The sequence below is a fragment of the Acanthochromis polyacanthus genome, chromosome 17 (assembly GCF_021347895.1).
Source record: "Acanthochromis polyacanthus isolate Apoly-LR-REF ecotype Palm Island chromosome 17, KAUST_Apoly_ChrSc, whole genome shotgun sequence".
Taxonomy (NCBI): domain Eukaryota; kingdom Metazoa; phylum Chordata; class Actinopteri; family Pomacentridae; genus Acanthochromis; species Acanthochromis polyacanthus.
In genome coordinates, this window is record NC_067129.1 from 14,208,749 (window position 1) to 14,227,446 (window position 18,698).

Here is an 18,698-nt window from a genome sequence, read left to right on the forward strand (position 1 = left end):
CTCTTAACTGAGTAAAGTGACTCAGAAGTACCGAAGTGGGCAGCACGATAAAAGTGGGTTGAACGCTGAAAAGAGGATCAATCAATCAATCAATCAAAGTTTATTTCTATAGCACTTTTCATACATAAAGTAGCACAAAGTGCTTAACAAGTTAAAAACAAATATTAAAAAGACAATGTCCCATGTCCCTTGCAACTCCTGCCCCCATCATACTCCCCATCAACACACACACATACACACACACACACACACACACGCCCATATTATGTTTTTCTATCATTGTGGGGACTTACCATTGACTCCCATTCATATCTAACCCCTAACCCTAACCCTAACCAAACCCTAACCAAAACAATGGCTACCCCTAAAGAAACGTTTTTGCATTTTTACTTTTTTCAGTAACAACAACATGGCCAAGAAAACACTGTTTAAACTTGTGGGGCCCGAAATGAGGTCCCCACAAGTGACATAGTTTTTGGTTTTCCTACCGTTGTGGGGACATTTGGTCCCCCACAACGTGCACACACACACACACACACACACACACACACACACACACACACACACACACACACACACACACACACACACACACACACACACACACACACTTCTACATCAAGAATAATAGCGTTGGTTGGCTGAGAGCAGAAGCACCAGAAGGAGGAAACACCATCATTGAGAGCCGCCTGCACCCGGGGCAGCAGCAGGCCCCAGCAGGCCCCAACAGGCCAACTAGCTCCAGGGCCATTAGGCCCAGGCCCTGCCAAAGCCCCAGATGCAGACGGCTCCCCACTGAGGAAACACTGGAATCTAAAATAGACGTGTTGAAAATAACAGGTAAAACTAAAAATTAAAGAATAAAATAGATACTAAAAGATGGAGAATAGTAAAATAGTAAGTCAATAGTAAAATAAATACTAAAATAGTGAAATAACCCATCAACCAAGTATCAGTCAATGGTTAAAACAAATGTTATCAAGTCTACCATTGGAAAGAATTACCTATATTCTGAAAGGTAAACAGCATATATTTGAAGGTATATGGAAGCCCTTTATTGATTATGTCAAGAACTCAGACTTAACAGAAAACCAAACTGATGACTAACTACTGCAGGTATGGCAATTTCCAAAATTGTGACTGTTAATTTCTTTTCTTTTCTTTTTTAATAAGTTACTTTTCAAATGCCTGTAGCTTATCATTATTATTACCTTCATGTTAAGATCCATTACATTGGGTTTATAATCCGTTTTGTAACAAGAGAAGCATGTTGTTCATTTTGTGTTTTTATTGTGATTTTTTTCTTTAGCGATAACTGGCAGCTAATCTATGAGAAATGACATGCAGCCATGGCTAGGCCATATATGTCATGATTGTCAGTATTGTCATTATTTTATGCTACTGTAAAAGCTAAATAAAGATATTGTGGAAAAAAAATAGTGAAATAATAATATAGTATACAAAATAATAAAATAAATAAATAAAAGCAAGACCAGGGAATAAACAGTATAAATCAAGGCATTAAGATAAAATAAAAGCAATTATGTAAAAGCCAGTTTAAAAAGGTGAGTCTTGAGGCTGCGTTTAAAAGTCTCTATGTTCTCTACAGCCCTCAGGTCCTCTGGCAGGCTGTTCCACAGGCGAGGGCCGTAATGTTGAAAAGCTGCCTCGCCATGTGTCACTGTATTCACCTTGGGAATTATCAAAAGGCCAGAGGACCTGAGGGTCTGTGAGGGTTCATAAGGTAAAAGTGGATCAGACAAATATGAAGGCCCAAGACCATTAATACATTTAAAAACTGTTAAAAATAATTTTAAAATCTACCCTGAAGCACACAGGGAGCCAATGCAGTGATTTTAAAACTGGTGTAATGTGGTCCCGCTTTCTGGTCTTCGTCAGGACTCGTGCAGCTGAGTTCTGCAATAATTGGAGGTGAGAGACAGTTTTTTTGGGAAGACCAGAAAGCAAGGGCATTACAGTAGTTCATTCTACTGAAAATAAAAGCATGCATTAACATCTCTGTGTCTCTGTGTCGGATGTTTCAGTGCCTCCTCTCTTATTCTGCTTTAGCACCGGATATTCAGGCCCATCTGTCGCATGAATACATAGCTTAGTGTAAATGCAGTCCAACTGTCATAGCACAGTAGTCATCTTCTCCTATGGCCTCCTGAGTTCTCTTTCACATCTTTACTTAATGTCACGAAAGTTTCAGTTGAGGTGAAGGAAAAGGATCAAGGTAAAGAGACAGAATAAATGCAGTTTTGTGTGTTTTACCAAAACCAAAGTGAACTGCTTATTCCGAAGTAGTTAACGCTGTAATTCTTTTAACATGTGTCACTCAGAAATGCCATTTGATGATTTCAGCTTCTAAAATGTGACAAAAAGCTGCTTTCTCTTTTATATACATTTAATTATGATATTGTGCTTTGGTCTAGTAGTTAAAAAATGATACAGTGGTCCCTCACCATATCACAGTTCACTTTCCGCAGTCTCAATGTATCGTGAACTTTTGGCTATTTTTACGTATTTATTATTGTGGCAAGCGGCATTGAAGAATGGTGCTGGAGTGCCTGTAATGCACTCTGGAACTGGATAATGATTTTACTTTGACACAGAAAGCAACAGTATATAAAATGTGGCAGGACAGGGCTCCAGACTGCGACTAAATGATCGCATTTTGCGAGTACATTTTTCATCTACTCGCACAGGTACGACCAGTAAATTTGCCGATTTTTTTAAATTACTATTGAGTATTTTTTGTTGCTGACAAACTTCTGCTCCACACTTCAGCCCAGTAGACAGTAATGCGTAAATGAGCTGGTTTACCAACCGACATTAACTCCAAAAGAAGAAATGAGCCTGAAGGGAACGGTTATTTTAACACTAGCAAAACAAAGGCTTGCCAAAATTGATGAACTGATCAACAGACATTTATAAGCGTAATTTACACGCGATTCGGTATAAATACATAACGTGCACATGCATATCACATGCCTGTACTCAGCACAAGCTCTTTTTTATTACAGATTTCATCCGTCGGAAATGATACTTCAACTGAGCAGCCTTGGCGGAGTACTGCACTCTGAGTGCTTTTCTTGTTATGTTGTGTCAAGTGCTGCACAGTGAAATGTGAATTTAAAACATAGTTTCCACATTTACTGTGCAAGTATTTATCAGTAATACAGTTAAAATGAGAGGAAATGTGAATATCTACTTTGCAAGTCGATTTTGGTGTGCGCCGCTAAATTTTCTGGTTGCGCTCCTAAAATTCTAAGTTAGGGGCCACTGTGCTCCAGGAAAAAAAGTTAGTCTGGAGCCCTGCAGGAAGTCATGAAACACACTCCACTTCACACTCACAGACCTGACAACATAACACTTAACCAAGCTACAACTAGGCAGACTAAACCCCAAAACACTAACACTAACAACACTGTAACCTTAATAGAAACCACAATAATGACATTTAAACCCCTGACACCCTCAACTCCCATGGCGCATTGCAGCACGACAGTTCAGTCATAGCAACTGGCTCTGCGATTGCTACACATTTTAATTATTTTTGCGGTGAAATAAGCATTTTCTAGCCTAAAAATATGAAAACAATATAAAAAAATATAGAAAAAGCAATCATTAAAACATAATAAAAGTGTGTAGCAGCATTCAGCATCTCTTCTTGTCCATTTCACACAGACGTCGCTGTGCATAGTGTTGCTTTGCGGTATTATGTGGCGTGTGGGGAGGGTTTATAAAGCCTTAAAACATATATAAATAATAAAATAAAGGATGGGTCTGGAGCGTAATGCAGAGAAGGGACCACTGTACTATACAACAGTGTTTGGCTGTTCTACCAGTTATATCATAGAAAAGAAGAAAAATTTTCGTCGCAATTTGGTGCTTTCTTAGCAGAGAGAAAGTTTTGCATCTAAAATTTCCATCTCTCCGGAATACTCGCTGTCTGGTTGTCATTACCACAGTTCTTCTACACTTACTCCGCTACAAATGTGTGCTTCTGTTCTGCATTACTGAACTGCGGTGCTGCTGCACATACCTGCGAGCAGTCTGAGGTGGGAGCCTCGGTTTGCTGCTGGAGCTTCCAGAGTGACTGAGGAATCTGCAGACAGAAACATGTTTGGGTTTACTTACAGTATTCCAGCAGGGATAGCTCATTTTGATGGTTGCATGCAGTTTTTCAGGGTGAATCATCTTTACCACAATTACAGTTACTGAGTCAACTGAAACTTCACCATTTGAGCAAGCCAAGACTTTTTAGTCTGTGTGATGGATGTGAATATTTGTAAATGTCTGTTTAGGCTCATCTTTAATTCAACAGCACTGATTCACACAGTATTGATTACACACACTGAGTCATGAGATGGGTGACTTAACACCTTTTGTAAGCTGGGAAAATTTACAAGACGGCTCATATTTTCTCATATTACACACAGGGCTTAAAATCCTGAATGGGATTGTATGTTTCATAAGCTTCACTTTATGAGGCAGAAACTGAGACACACCACAGACCAGCTGTGCCAGTGATTTACTACCAAGTAAGACGTGCAAACAGTCAGAAGATTGCGATAATGAAGATCCCTCTACCTGTGTGCCCGGCCGGTCACTCTCCGTCGGTGAATGAGACTCTCTGCTCTGCAAATTAAAGACCGCCGTCTAGAGGCCATAAATCACACGTGCAGAAGCCGAGTCAAGGGAGAAAGCAAGAAAGAAGGGAGGATCAGGGAAAAGCAGTAGAGAACAAGTGAAATAAAGATGATGAGGACTTGGATATGCAGAGGAGAAAGACATACAGTCCTGGAAAAAAATATTAGACCACCCTTGTTTTCTTCAATTTCTTGTTCGTTTTTATGCCTGGTACCACTACAGGTACATTTGTTTGGACAAATGATAATGGCAAAAATAGCTCATAAGAGTCGAATTTAAGAGCTGATTTCTAGACATTTTACATGGCTTTCTTGATAACCAAAATCACATAAGTTCTTCCATCAATAGTCATCACATTGTGTGGCCAAAACCAGTGTTCTTAGGCATCCTGTGTTTTCTTTTCTGTCTTATTTAGTTACATGATGCACACAGGAGTTAGTAATTGATAGCAGAATCATTGTTTTTGATGACTGCAGCCATGCATCATGGCATGCTCTCCACCAGCTCCTGACATTGTTCTGCTGTCACAGCAGCCCATTCCTGTTGCACAAATTCTGACAAATTTGCTTTGTTTTTGGGCTTGTGGTTCTCCATTTTGCGTTTGATGCTTTTCAATTGTATTTAAACGTGGTGATTGAGCAGCCAAGGCATGGTTCCAGTGTTCTGGTTCTCCATCCAGGCTGTAACTGACCTTGAGGTGTGGCAAGAGGCATTGTCTTGTTGGAAAATCCAGTCATTGGAAGCAGACCAGAGTTTTCCAGCTGATGGAAGAAGACTGTTTTCAAGAGTAGCCCTGTACATGACCTGGTTCATTCACCCTTCACACTATTGCATTTGCCCTGTTTCACCCAAACTGAAACCACCCCAGATCACCACCAATCCACCCCCATGTTTTACTCTAAGGGCAGACAGTCTGGTTTGTTGGCATCTCCAGGTTTCCTCCTAAATAGCAAGTTAGCTGGAGTGGACATCAACTGAAAATTGGATTCATCACTGAAGAGAACCTTATCCCAGTCATCAACAGTCCAATCCTTATGCTCCCCAGCAAAGAGCAAACGGGCTTTTCTCTGTCTTTCACTGATGAAGGGCTTCTTCTGTGCCCTGTGTGACTTCAGACCAGCTTCAAGAAGTCGGTTTTCAACTGTCCTTGCCGAACAAGTCACATTTCTCCACAGTATCCACTCGTTTTTAAGGTCCCTGGAGGTCTGATGACGATTCCTGACACAGGAACAGATGAGTGCACGCTCATCTGGTGGGTAGAAAGACATTTCCTGCCATGACCAGCTTGATATTTGGTAGTACCATGTTGGTCTTGCTTTTTCTTGGTGTAATGAAAGGCTTTCTTGGAGATTTTCAGTTTTTTCGCTCCCTGTCTCTCTCTCATGCTAATTTCCAGCAGAGCTTCACATAATTCATTAGTTTTAGGCGTTATGTGAGAGCTGACAACTTCTGAGTCGTGCTACGGCTTGAATGTAATCAGGAAACCACTCTAGGCCTTTGCATGAGCAGTGCTGCTCATGACATGAAATGGCCTCTTATATAGCCTGAGAATACAACGAAGCTTAAGCATGCCAAACAGAACATGAAGTATTATGGAATCAGCTGCATTTTTTTCGTGTTTATTGTATTCTTCAGGTAATTATACCTTTAGTGGTACCAGGCATTAAAATGAACAAGAAATTGAAGAAAACAAGAGTAGTCCAATACTTTTGTAAATGACTGTAAAATGGCTAAACCTAATATGATGTCGCCATACAGTAACTGCATTATCTCTAAGTGGAACAGTAAGTATGTGTCCCTATTTAAAGGGAGCGCTAACAGTTAAACAGGCCCTCTACGATGTACTCGGTGCAGCAGAAGTCAGCACACCTTTCATTCCTGAGATTCTTTCACCAGCATCCACAAGTTTCTGTATACATGTAATGAGTCCATGTTTTTCAGCTGCTCTTTGCTGCAGGGACTGTCTGCTTAACCTTTTACTCTTTTCACTTTTTTTCCCTTTCAGTGTGTTTCGTAACGCTGACATGCTGGAATATTCCTCTTCTGCCATGCTTCTGCAGGCTGGGAGTCATCCTGTCAGTCAGTATTATATCAACATACACTGATCAAGAAATCTACAAATGTCATCTTCCCATGACATTGTGCACTCACAGAGCACCATTTCTTCACACTCCCACCTCTGTGTTTCATTGTTGGGACTAAACATTCACTGTGATAGTCTTTGCCAGGTTAATGTCAAACAAAATGGATTCCATTGAGCACAAACAAATGAATCTTGGTCCCAGCTGAACAAAGGATGTGCTCTGTTTTCTTGTAGCAAAGTCTAATCTTGTGGTTTTGTGTTCAAAGTGTCCTTTTTTTTCTGAGGCACAGTCCTTTTCAATTTTTTGTGAAATCTCACAATTAATATTTAAAAATAATCCGGCACTTCTTTTTCATATGAAGCCACGATGCATCCAAGCAGATGGAGACAATCCATTCTCAGGAACAGCAGTGGCCTTCCTAGGCACGTTTAATCATCCAAAAGTGTCAGAAACCAAAAAGTCCCAATAAATATCGTTAAAATCTCATTAATAACTCCACTACTAATCAATTCAATCAATATTTTGTGCAGTGGTGTTCTTTATGTATCACAGATCACTTTATAATCCATTTATTTTTAATAAAAAAATGCACATTAAACATTTTTTAATGTACACTGGCATGACGTGCACATAAAATACAGTAGTTCTACATGACATTGATTTTTTAAGAATTTTATTTAACATTTTGAATTTTTTTTTTCTTTTTACGGAGTGATGTTGATAAATTCACACAAACAGAATATTGCCAGGCTTATCAGTTCAATTCCGACCTTTTTTTCTTATCTTTTATGGGTTAAATGCAATTAATAACTGAAAAATTGTCACAGGGTTTGAGGATTTGACCCCATTTTCATTTTATATCTTGACAACACTTATTAAACAGAGCAGAAGTTTCATAAAAAATACTTTTAATTATTTTTTTTGGATTTGTTTTTACTTTAAAATGGGTCAATTTGACCTGCAACATAACAGGAGGGTTAATTGAAAGTTGAACTGAATTTAGTTGGTAGTAATCGCAGGTTTTCTAATTTGCATGTCAGTGATCACAGGTGTGTTCACTTCTGCTGCACTGAGTTTCCACATTGGGTCCTGTATTTTCAATAAAGTCTTTCTAAAGTATTTGTTTTTCTGTCCACAATAGAAAATACCCTACTTTTTACTTTAACTTTTAAGAAATATAGGATTAATGTAAAACTGTGAGCTGTTGACCTGACCACGCCTGAATACGTATGTTATATGATGGAGAGTAAGGAGAAAGTAAGAGAGGATAGAGTTTGATTTAAGCAGCGCAGCAAACGAAGACGGTTGTTATGTTGCTGGGCGACAAGGGAGTCCCACACAAACCTGTTCTGCTGCTCCTGCTGCAAAAGCTGAACAGCAATCTTCCTCAGATCCAGCACTTCTTTCAGCTCATCATCCTCTTCCTCAACTAGCTGCTCCTTATCAGAGCTGGGAAAAGTTGGAGATCAAAGCTGTTACAATCAGAAACTGTTCATTCATAATCAGCATTCTGACTGACTGGTTCAAACATTAAATCAAACACAATCCTTTCCAGATTCATTCATATTATATTTTATATGATTGTTCTAGCTTTTGTATTATATTTTATATTGTTTATGCTTCTGTGAGCCTTCCAAACCTCACTGTGCCTTACTGTATATTTTTTGTAGTGTAACGCACTGCTGGATATCTCAATTTCCTTCTTGATTAATAAAGTACATTTTGATTTGATTTCGTAAAGATCACAAATAACAAAAAATGCACAGCCTTTTTGACATAGCCATGTCATTAAATTATGCAAACGAAACTCATGACCACATGATTTTTCATGTGATGCAATATACAGGAAATCCGGGCTGTTTCCAGTACACGATTCCAAAATCATTTAAAGATGTTTTACAGACTGCTGATGACTGTATCTTTTTGGAGAAGCTGCTAAAATTGCTACCAGATTTTCCCACATTTACGCAAAAAAAACCCAGACTGATAGCTGGTGCCGAGATTTGTTTTCACTCCAATGTGCACCTGATTTGTAGAAGCTTATTTTTTATAGAAAATCTTTTCTTATATACTTCAAAATAAAAAGAGAAATATCAATCTCAAGTGTCATAATCAAGGTGTAAAAAGAGCAGCTGCACCACACTTCTGTGCATGTTTTTGCTTTAAATAAGTTAAGCTTGTTCAGGTTCAATGACAGTTGGTTCTGAGTTCACAACATATTGCAAGTCTAAGTGACTCTTAAAAATGTGCAATCAGAAAACTCCACACATTTAACCTTGGCAGATGATGATCGTTGCACAAGCCTGATTTGTGTTCACTTTGCTTTGAAGAAAAAACTCACCCTGACTCCTCTTTCCAGCAGTCTTTATCTTTGCTTTGGTGAGACATGTTAAGAACTTTTTCCAGTTCCTGAAACACACCCAGACACACCATGTCAGGGACCAGAAATCCGTCTTCTTCTCCAGGGATCATCCATTGTTCTCCCATATTTTTCTTGTTTTTTTTTGTTGCATTCACCCATTTCCCGAGTCTTTTAAAACAATAAAACTGGGTATGATGGGGAAATACTGTTACAACAGATTGACAGATTCATACCTTTATACAAGACACATGACTGCTTTGCTGCCCATCACACTCTGACAGAGCAGGATCCTCATCGGGGTTGGGCTCTATAAAGTCATAGAGATCCTGATCTGATAGAGGGAGGAAGCATCCGCGTTCATCACATAAACTGTCACATTTTAGGCACTTCATTCAACAACCCCGTGTCTCTGTTATTGCTTTCAAAGGGAATATGTGATACTTATTTTCGGTAACCTTTGCAAGAATCCATTTTCGAGAGGAGTGAGAGGGCATCAGCCCGGGCTGTCTCTGAAACCTGAGAGTGCAGGCTGACTGTGTCGTCATCTGAAGGCTGCAGGAGAAAGAAAAACCATGAAGTCTGGGTTAAATTCATATATGTATCTGCATTATAGTATGACTGTTTAGGTATTTAACTCTCCTGTTGTCCTCATTTGCAAGCACCAAAAAATATAAATATCTGAAAAAATCCAAACAGTCAGCAAAAAAAATCCCCAAATTTCTGAAAGTTTGCAAAACCTTTAAGAAGAAAATTCCAGTAATTCTTTAAAAGTTTCCCTTAAAAGTTTTATTTATAAAAATACTCAAAATTTGGCAAAAGAATTTGTGAAAATCTTCCAAAAAAATCCTAAAAATATCTAAAGTGATTCCATATAAATCAGAAAAACTTCTAATATTTATTTTAAGAACATTCACATAAAAATCAACCAAAATCCAGCAAATTTCGCTGGATTTTGGTTGCTTTTATGTGAATGTTCTTAAACATTTTTAACGTTTCTTTTTTTCCATCAAAAATGTTCAAAGATTTCCCCAAAATGTTGAAAATGTGGACATCAGGAGTTTCACTGTGAAAATATACATTTTTTTCCCCACATTTTCAAACTTTAAAACAGGTTAATTTTGACCTGGAGGACGACACGCGGGTTAAATGGCATCGTTTTCACATTTTAAATCAAACTTCAAATAAACGGCATTGCATCAATTTTTTGTCTCAGTTGCAGAATCGAGGCTACTTGAGTTCAAGACAGGGGCGGATTTTCATTGGCAGGTCTTAAGCTGTAGATTTCCTTTACAATGTTTATTGTCAGTTTACACAGGAAGAACAAAAGGCTGCACTGTTTTTGTGGCAAACCTGACAGGTTCTCAGCAAACAACACCGAAGGAGTCCTGCTTGGAACTGAATGATGCAGACAGTCATGGAAAACAGCCAAGGCACTCCGTCTTCAAGTATCTTCAAGTTATTCAAGAATAAATGCCTTGTTTGTCTGCACTATTTAATACCAAGCAAGGGAACCTGGATCGTATTTTTTTGGATTATAACCTCTATTGGCATTCCAGACTCAGTTATGCTCCATCTGTCACCCACATAGTGTTTCCCATCTCAGACATTCACCCCTGATCGACCACCTGCCTGCTCATTTGCTTCCCATTACGCACTCCATACCCGGGCCCATTCGACATTCACTTCTTGCCAGATTGTTGCAAATACCTATTCAGTCATTGCTTAGTCTAGTCTGCCTGCCTTCTCTTGTGATCCTGAGCCAGTTTTTTTTTCCTCATTTTTAATCACTGACTGCCTGCTTTGTTCCCTGTGGACTGGCTTACTGTAGCTGCCGTCTGTAAGGTAGAATTTTGACCTAATAAATCACGTTTCATCTTCTTCAGCATTGTCTGAGGAGTCGCAATGTGAGTGCAATTACATTTCCATTAGATTTATCGTACTAAACAGCACACGGAGCAAAGAAAATACCTGCTGGCTATTAGCTACAATTTAACGCAGCTTAATGATAGGGTGTCAGGAGGAAAAATGCACAGATTTACATCAGTGTATCTTAAAATGTTCCACTTCTGGTGAGCAGTGCATGACAACACGTTCATCATGTAGAGCACTGACAATACCATCAGTTAGTGCTGTGCGTTTGAGTCTAACCTCTGTTGTAGAGAGCCTCTTGTCACCATTGTCACTACCAATTCCAGAGTCAGGCCCGTGGTTCTTACTGGGATAAAAATCTTCCATGCTGGAATAATGGAAATGAATACAAAGACACCATTTGTGCAATATATATAAATGAATAAACTATGAATGCATGTAGATGTGGTACATACAAAGATGCAGAGTGCAGAAAGTGTCATTAAGTTGAAACAAAACCCAGCAAATGTGTCTGTACCTATCTGTAAGCGGCTGTGGAAGGCAGCGCTTGCCGAGGAAGGCAGGTCCAGTGTGTCGGGTTTCTTGTCCATTCTACACGCCTGGATGTTCAGATACTTGAATATGTGCACTTTGCCCTTGAGACAAATCTGAAACACACACATGGACAAAAGGCGTCTGTAGAGTCTGAGCTGCTGTAACCGCCACACAGAGAAATGTGGTCATTCATCCACCAGATGGTGCAACTGTACCAGGTTTATTAGAGCATTTTTAAGAACACACACACGAAATTTACAAATCTTATTCTGCATGTTTGATGCCACATAGAGGCGAAGGCACAACGATGACGCGGTACCTGTGCGGGTGGAGACTGCATAGGATTGTTGTCGAGGATGATGTGCTGCAGCTGCCTGAGTTTCCTGTAGGCCGGAGGAATCTCTGTGATCTTATTGCAGGAGAAGTCAAGTCGGATGAGGGGCAGATCGGCCAGCTCTGAATGCAAAGATAAGATAAGTATTAAGTGACAGCTTTTGCCGTGCGCCACTTCCATTAAACAATATCAATCACGCTGTATGCTTTGGTATAGCATAGAAACTGAGCCAGGTCCATATTAGCCTTATTTCTAAGCTGATCTTAAGTGTTGCTTGTTTGTTTTTTCATCTGCTCTCTTTTCTTTCTCCCCTTTACCTTCATTGTAGCAGATGAACCTGCCTGAGCCTGGTTGCTGCAGGTTTTTTTCCTGTTAAAGTTTCTTTTTCTTCCACTGTCGCCGAAGTGTTGCTCAGAGGGAATCTTTGGATTTGCTGGGCTTCTCTCTATCATATAATCTAGTTAGGTTTTCATTTTGCTACTTAGTGCCTTGAGATTAATTATGCTGTGAACTGCTGTTATATAAATACAACTGAACCGAATTTATATGCAGTGACATGATCTTTTAAAGGTGAACTCCAGAGGTTACTGTTGCAGTTCTATGAATTTTAGGAACTGGAAACAAAACCCGATGCCTCAGATATGCTGATACATCCTGACTTTATTTGTTCCTAGTGTGGGTTAGGCTCCAGAAACATTACAGCTCCCATAATACAACTTGACAGCATCTTTACAGTACATTCTCCTTGCCTGGTGATACTCTCACATCTTCCAACCTCTTTTGTCATTGAGATTTTCCATTAAAAATGTGTGTGAAATATGACTGTGCAATATTTTGGAAGCTAACTTTAAGTCAAATACATGCAGAGAGTATGAAGAGGTACACACGTGGACAAAATTGTTGGTACCCCTCAGTTAAAGAAGGAAAAACCCACAATTCTCACTGAAATCACTTGAAACTCACAAAAGTAACAATAAATAAAAATTTATTGAAAATTAAATAATCAAAATCAGCCATCACTTTTGAATTGTTGATTAACATAATTATTTAAAAAAACAAACTAATGAAATAGGGCTGGACAAAAATGATGGTACCCATAACTTAATATTTTGTTGCACAACTTTTTGAGGCAATCACTGCAATTAAACGATTTCTGTATTTGTCAATGAGCGTTCTGCAGCTGTCAACAGGTATTTTGGCCCACTCCTCATGAGCAAACAGCTCCAGTTGTCTCAGGTTTGATGGGTGTCTTCTCCAAATGGCATGTTCAGCTCCTTCCACATATGTTCAATGGGATTCAGATCTGGGCTCATAGAAGGCCACTTTAGAATAGTCCAACGCTTTTCTCTCAGCCATTCTTGGGTGTTTTTGGCTGTGTGTTTTGGATCGTTGTCCTGTTGGAAGACCCATGACCTGCGACTGAGACCAAGCTGTCTGACACTAGGCAGCACATTTCTCTCCAGAATGCCTTGATAGTCTTCAGATTTCATCGTACCTTGCACACTTTCAAGACACCCTGTGCCAGATGCAGCAAAGCAGCCCCAAAACATTACTGAGCCTCCTCCATGTTTCACCGTAGGGACAGTGTTCTTTTCTTCGTATGCTTGGTTTTTGAGTCTATGAACATAGAGTTGATGTGCCTTACCAAAAAGCTCCAGTTTGGTCTCATCTGTCCAAAGGACATTCTCCCAGAAGCTTTGTGGCTTGTCAACATGCATTTTTGCAAATTCCAGTCTGGCTTTTTTATGAGTTTTTTCAGCAGTGGTGTCCTCCTTGGTCATCTCCCATGAAGTCCACTTTGGCTCAAACAACGACGAATGGTGCGATCTGACACTGATGTACCTTGGCCTTGGAGTTCACCTTTAATTTCTTTGGAGGTTGCTCTGGGCTCTTTGGATACAATTCCAACGATCCGTCTCTTCAATTTGTCATCAATTTTCCTCTTGCCGGCCACGTCCAGGGAGGTTGGCTACTGTCCCGTGGGTCTTGAACTTCTGAATAATATGAGCCACTGTTGTCACAGGAACTTCAAGCTGTTTAGAGATGGTCTTATAGCCTTTACCTTTAAGATGTTTGTCTATCATTTTTTTTCGGATGTCCTGGGGCAATTCTCTCCTTCGCTTTCTGTTGTCCATGTTCAGTGTGGTACACACCTTTTCACCAAACAGCAGGGTGACTACTTGTCTCCCTTTAATAGGCAGACTGACTGATTATGAGTTTGGAAACACCTGTGATTTCAATTAAATGACACACCTGAGTTAATCATGTCACTCTGGTCAAATAGTTTTCAATCTTTTATAGAGGTACCATCATTTTTGTCCAGGCCTGTTCATTAGTTTGTTTTTTTAAATAATTATGTTAATCAACAATTCAAAAGTGATGGCTGTTTTTGATTATTTAATTTTCAATAAATTTGTATTTATTGTTACTTTTGTGAGTTTCAAGTGATTTCAGTGAGAATTGTGGGTTTTTCCTTCTTTAACTGAGGGGTACCAACAATTTTGTCCACGTGTGTATCTGTAGCTGCCTTTATTTCTGCTTAATAACGGAGTTCAACCTACAAATTGCATGTGTTAAAAACGTACTGTTCATATATGGATCACAGCATTTCACAAAGACTGATAATACTAACAATTTTACAAAACTTACACAGCAAAGACTGCATGGTTTGTTGTGCTATAGGTGATCATGAGTGGCCTCCGAGATCTTTTGGTTCTGTTGTGTGAAAGCATTGACTGCTATAAACTGTTCCGTTTCATGCATTTTGGCTGCACAAATGACAGCAAACAAAGCAACAAAGGTTTCTGAGGCATCTGGAGAATTTATTCAGGACTACTTCTTCATTCTCTTCCAATATGCTTTAGATTCCTTCTGATTCAGGTGAACAGTAGGTGTGTCAGTATAGGATAATTCCACTGCCAGTTAAGAGAAATACTCTGCAGATACTACAGAAAGGAGAAACGATCTCACACTTTCCCGAGATGCATTTAGCGGTGGTTACTAATTTTAAGGCTGATCTTCAACCATATCCAGCTAAAGCTGTGGCTGGATGTGAAGTTCAAACTTTGCTCTTCTACGGCGCTTTGGATATCTTAATTGGTACTACTGAACCTGCAGTGCTTTTATGACAGATGTGTTAAAAAGCACACCACAGGAGTGCAGGAGTACACACACACAGCCGCTGCATGTAGCCGGTGTTACACTCATTAAAAACGAACGTGCCACAGCAAGAATCGCAATAACTAAACTAAACTATGTACAGTGACAGCTCTGTCATCCCATGGCTCCAGTCATAATTACAGCTACAGTAAGTTTTGTCAGTCGTAGTCTTTTAGTTTTCCTTGTAAATGCAATGATGCAGATTTATGGGTGGTGTGCTGTCCCTCACTGTATCATCATAGCGTGGCCAGGGGTCAGAGGAAGAGAAGCTGCTGCAATTTACAGCAAATGTATTGCAAGGTTTGATGGCTCTATAGTGTGAGGACTTAGCCTAGCCGCGCTAGACAACCCACGGCAACGAATTTAATTCTCTGCCAGGGTGGATCTAGTTACCCTCCATAAGGCTCAAGGTTGGATGCTCCTAAAACTGGCCGGACGAATCACCATGAAGTGTAGAGTCAGAAGGCGGGCGTAACTAAGTGACGACAGAGGCGCGACGATTTTGACAGAAACAACCGGAAACAACTAGCCTAGCCGCGCTAGACAACCCACGGCAACGAATTTAATTCTCTGCCAGGGTCGACAACAAAAACGACAACAGTCGTTGAGCTCCATTAGCATCGACTCTGAATAATCTTTCTGTTAACATGTCTGTAATATACTTGAGCTTCACCCATTGACTGAATAAATAAGGCTTCACCGAACTACCGCATCCTCTGATTTCCGGCGCTCTAGGAGCCTATTCGTTGCGCTGATTGGTTGTATACCTACCCAATTGCTGCAGACTGATTTGATAGACAACCTTTTAGCCCGCCTCCCTCCCTGTCGAGTGTGCCTAGACCCTTGCGTCTTCAGAGCATGGGTCTAGCGCAGCTAGGCTAGCGAGGACTGGCATGTTTGCCAAAAAATTTCAGGTAAAATCAGATTGAAAGAAAAACAGAGCATCATGAGAGACAGACTGACCCTCAGGCAGCATGTGAAGACAATTCTTCCTGATGTTGAGTTCCCGCAAGGCTTGAAGCCTCCCCACCTGAGCTGGCAGCACCTGGATCTCATTACAGCTCACGTCCTGCAAGGGGAGGCAAAGAGTAGGAAATGGTATTACTCTGGCTGAACAATATTCATAATGTCATGAGCACTGATGCATGCATGCCGCTCACCAGTTCCATCAGCTCTTTGGCCTTGCCAATCTCTTCAGGGATGGACACGAGCTTGTTGTTGCTCACAAGCAGAACTTTGAGGGGAAGGTTGAACAAGTATTTTGGCAAAACTGACAGGAGATTTCGGCTGTAGAGAAAGACAAAGCGTTGACCTATATTTAAAACAGCACACAGAAGCAAGCAGCAGCGAGAATGTGGTAACTGGGAATTGAGTTTCAGCAAAAGAGGAAACGTGTCGCTTTCATGTGAGCATTTCTGCCCTGTTTGTGTACTGAAAGGGGAACAAATATCTCTTGAGAGACATAAAGCAGAGCACACACAAACACTCACCCAGTTTTGTTGAATGTGTATAAAGAGCACTGGCTCACCTGATGTCAAGATAAGTCAGCATCTGAAGGTTGATGATGGCTTCTGGGATGCATTTGATGCAGTTGTGGTAGAGGTTGAGGGACTCGGGGGGCGAACAGACACACTTCTGGGGGGATTTCTGTGAGACGATTCTTGGACAGATCTGCAAGAAAAAGGGAGGAGAAGCTATGAAATATGTCCACTTTGAACATACAGGTGACACTCTGACTACAACCCTTTAAAGTCCATTATGATTGCTTTAGGCATGAGAGGCTGAAAAGGCTGATCAATACAGTTGCATGTCAGAGCAGCGGGTAACGCGCCTCCTCATCGAACTCTGGTCTAAGATTACATGAGAGTCTTGGGCTTTGAAGCCTTGAGTGCTACTGCCAGCGTAATATCTATATTTCTAACATCGATTTCACTGGGAGTGGCACAGTAATGGCTTTAGATTTGTATGAATGAGTGTCAGAACTCGTCTCACATCTTCTGTTTTGTTGAAAGATCAGTTACAAACAGAGAAAAATTGTAAAAACGAGATCTGGTTTGCTTTTTGTACATAACAGTGGTAGATTTTCTATGCCGCTGAAAATTTGGGAATAATGACCTATTTTTTAAAATCAACTTCTATATTGACCCTTAGCTTTACAATTGCTTGCACATGGCTGATATATGCGTTTTTACACAAAACAAATTTTAATACATTATTATAAAAATGCTATATTTGCAATAAAATGTGATGTTGTTGTGCTTTATCGTAAAATAGACCAATTGTTTTCATATATTGCAATTCCTGCCAGTGGCTTTGCAAAGCTATACCTACTAACGGTAGTTTCCAAGCTAAAGGCTAATGCTTGCAGGACAACATTTAACAAGAAAAGCAATCAGAGAGCGCAGTACTCTGCAAAGGCTGCTTAGCCGTTGTATCATTTCCAACGGATAAGTCTTGATAAGTCTACAGGTGGATTTGTAGTGGGATCGCAATCATGTGATCATCAGCAGGCCGCTGACGTAGCGTTCATTTGTTGTTATAGCTAAAGTGTTGCTAAAGTGACGCTGTGCCGCTATCCCACAATGATAACAATGAAATCTGTGGATCTACATTTTAAGCCACGTCATGGCCAAAATCTAATCAGTTGGTCCTTGTGTCATTTCTGACTTTCCGTGAAAATTTCATCCAAGTCCGTTATTCCGTTTTTCAGTAATGTTGCAGACAGACAGACAGACAGACAGACAGACAGACAGCGAGCGATCGTCACAGAACTCTGCCGCGTTCTTTGACACAGTAATGACAAGATACTAATCTTTCGCAGGTACAATATTTACCAGGTTCACCATCTTAGTTGGCGTTATAATACCTACTGATTAGCATTAAAGTCAGTGCAGCTGAGGCTGATAAAAATGTCAGTAGTTTTCTAAGTAGCTATTAATTAAAGCTATTGAGATTCACCCCAAGGGCTAGATTAATGTCTGCACCAAATTCAATGGCAGCACATCTGAATCACGTCAAGATATTTCACCCAAAAACCACAAATGTCAACCTCAAGGAGGAGGAAAAGTCAGCATGGTTCGTCCTCTGGGTGCCATGAACGTATGCACCAAACAGCATGGCAATGCAGCCAATAGTTGGTGAGATAAGAAATGGCACCTCATACACCAATTTGCCACTTACATAGCTAAAAGCATTCCATCATTTTTATAGACACTGAGATAAAGTAAACAGGGTCCACACTCTTGTCAAGAAGTGGTTGTTATTTCCAGTAACATGAGGCCGGTATGTCAGATAGCGGTCAGGTTGCGGATTTCCTGTCTGTGGAAGTCTCCTTGAAGACATTTGTTTGTGTTAACAATAGCTATGAAACATATTAAATATTCAATAACTGCAAAAACTACAGCAGCCTACCAAACATAAGCTAAAATTAGCTTCCAATTCAGTGGTTATGGGGAACCTTTGGGGAAACCATAGACTGTACGAAACTTATAAAGCAACGTTAATAACAATACACTATAGCAGCATTTAGTCTGTTTAAAGATTCTCTTATTGTTGGGAATGGGTGTCCAACATCCTAGTTAAAGCCTCCACATGGTTTTAAACCCATGTTGTGCAGGCTCTTTCATATGCATTTATTATACACAAAAAAAAAATCACTGCACTTTCTCCATCCAGAACATAGCAGACTGGTTCCACAGTA

The 18,698-nt window shown here is 40.1% G+C and overlaps 1 protein-coding gene across 1 annotated transcript in view; it reads right to left on the reverse strand.

Annotated features, from left to right (window-relative positions):
- lrch2 (leucine-rich repeats and calponin homology (CH) domain containing 2) overlaps positions 1–18,698 on the reverse strand; it is a 53,927-nt gene that overhangs the window by 25,777 nt on the left and 9,452 nt on the right. Inside the window, 14 exon segments of the mRNA XM_051937219.1 lie at positions 4,049–4,111; positions 4,597–4,665; positions 8,085–8,189; positions 9,082–9,149; positions 9,336–9,433; positions 9,558–9,654; positions 11,251–11,338; positions 11,489–11,528; positions 11,531–11,618; positions 11,825–11,961; positions 15,962–16,067; positions 16,159–16,285; positions 16,527–16,613; positions 16,615–16,669. Of these exon segments, the coding sequence (XP_051793179.1) occupies positions 4,049–4,111; positions 4,597–4,665; positions 8,085–8,189; positions 9,082–9,149; positions 9,336–9,433; positions 9,558–9,654; positions 11,251–11,338; positions 11,489–11,528; positions 11,531–11,618; positions 11,825–11,961; positions 15,962–16,067; positions 16,159–16,285; positions 16,527–16,613; positions 16,615–16,669 (1,228 nt within the window).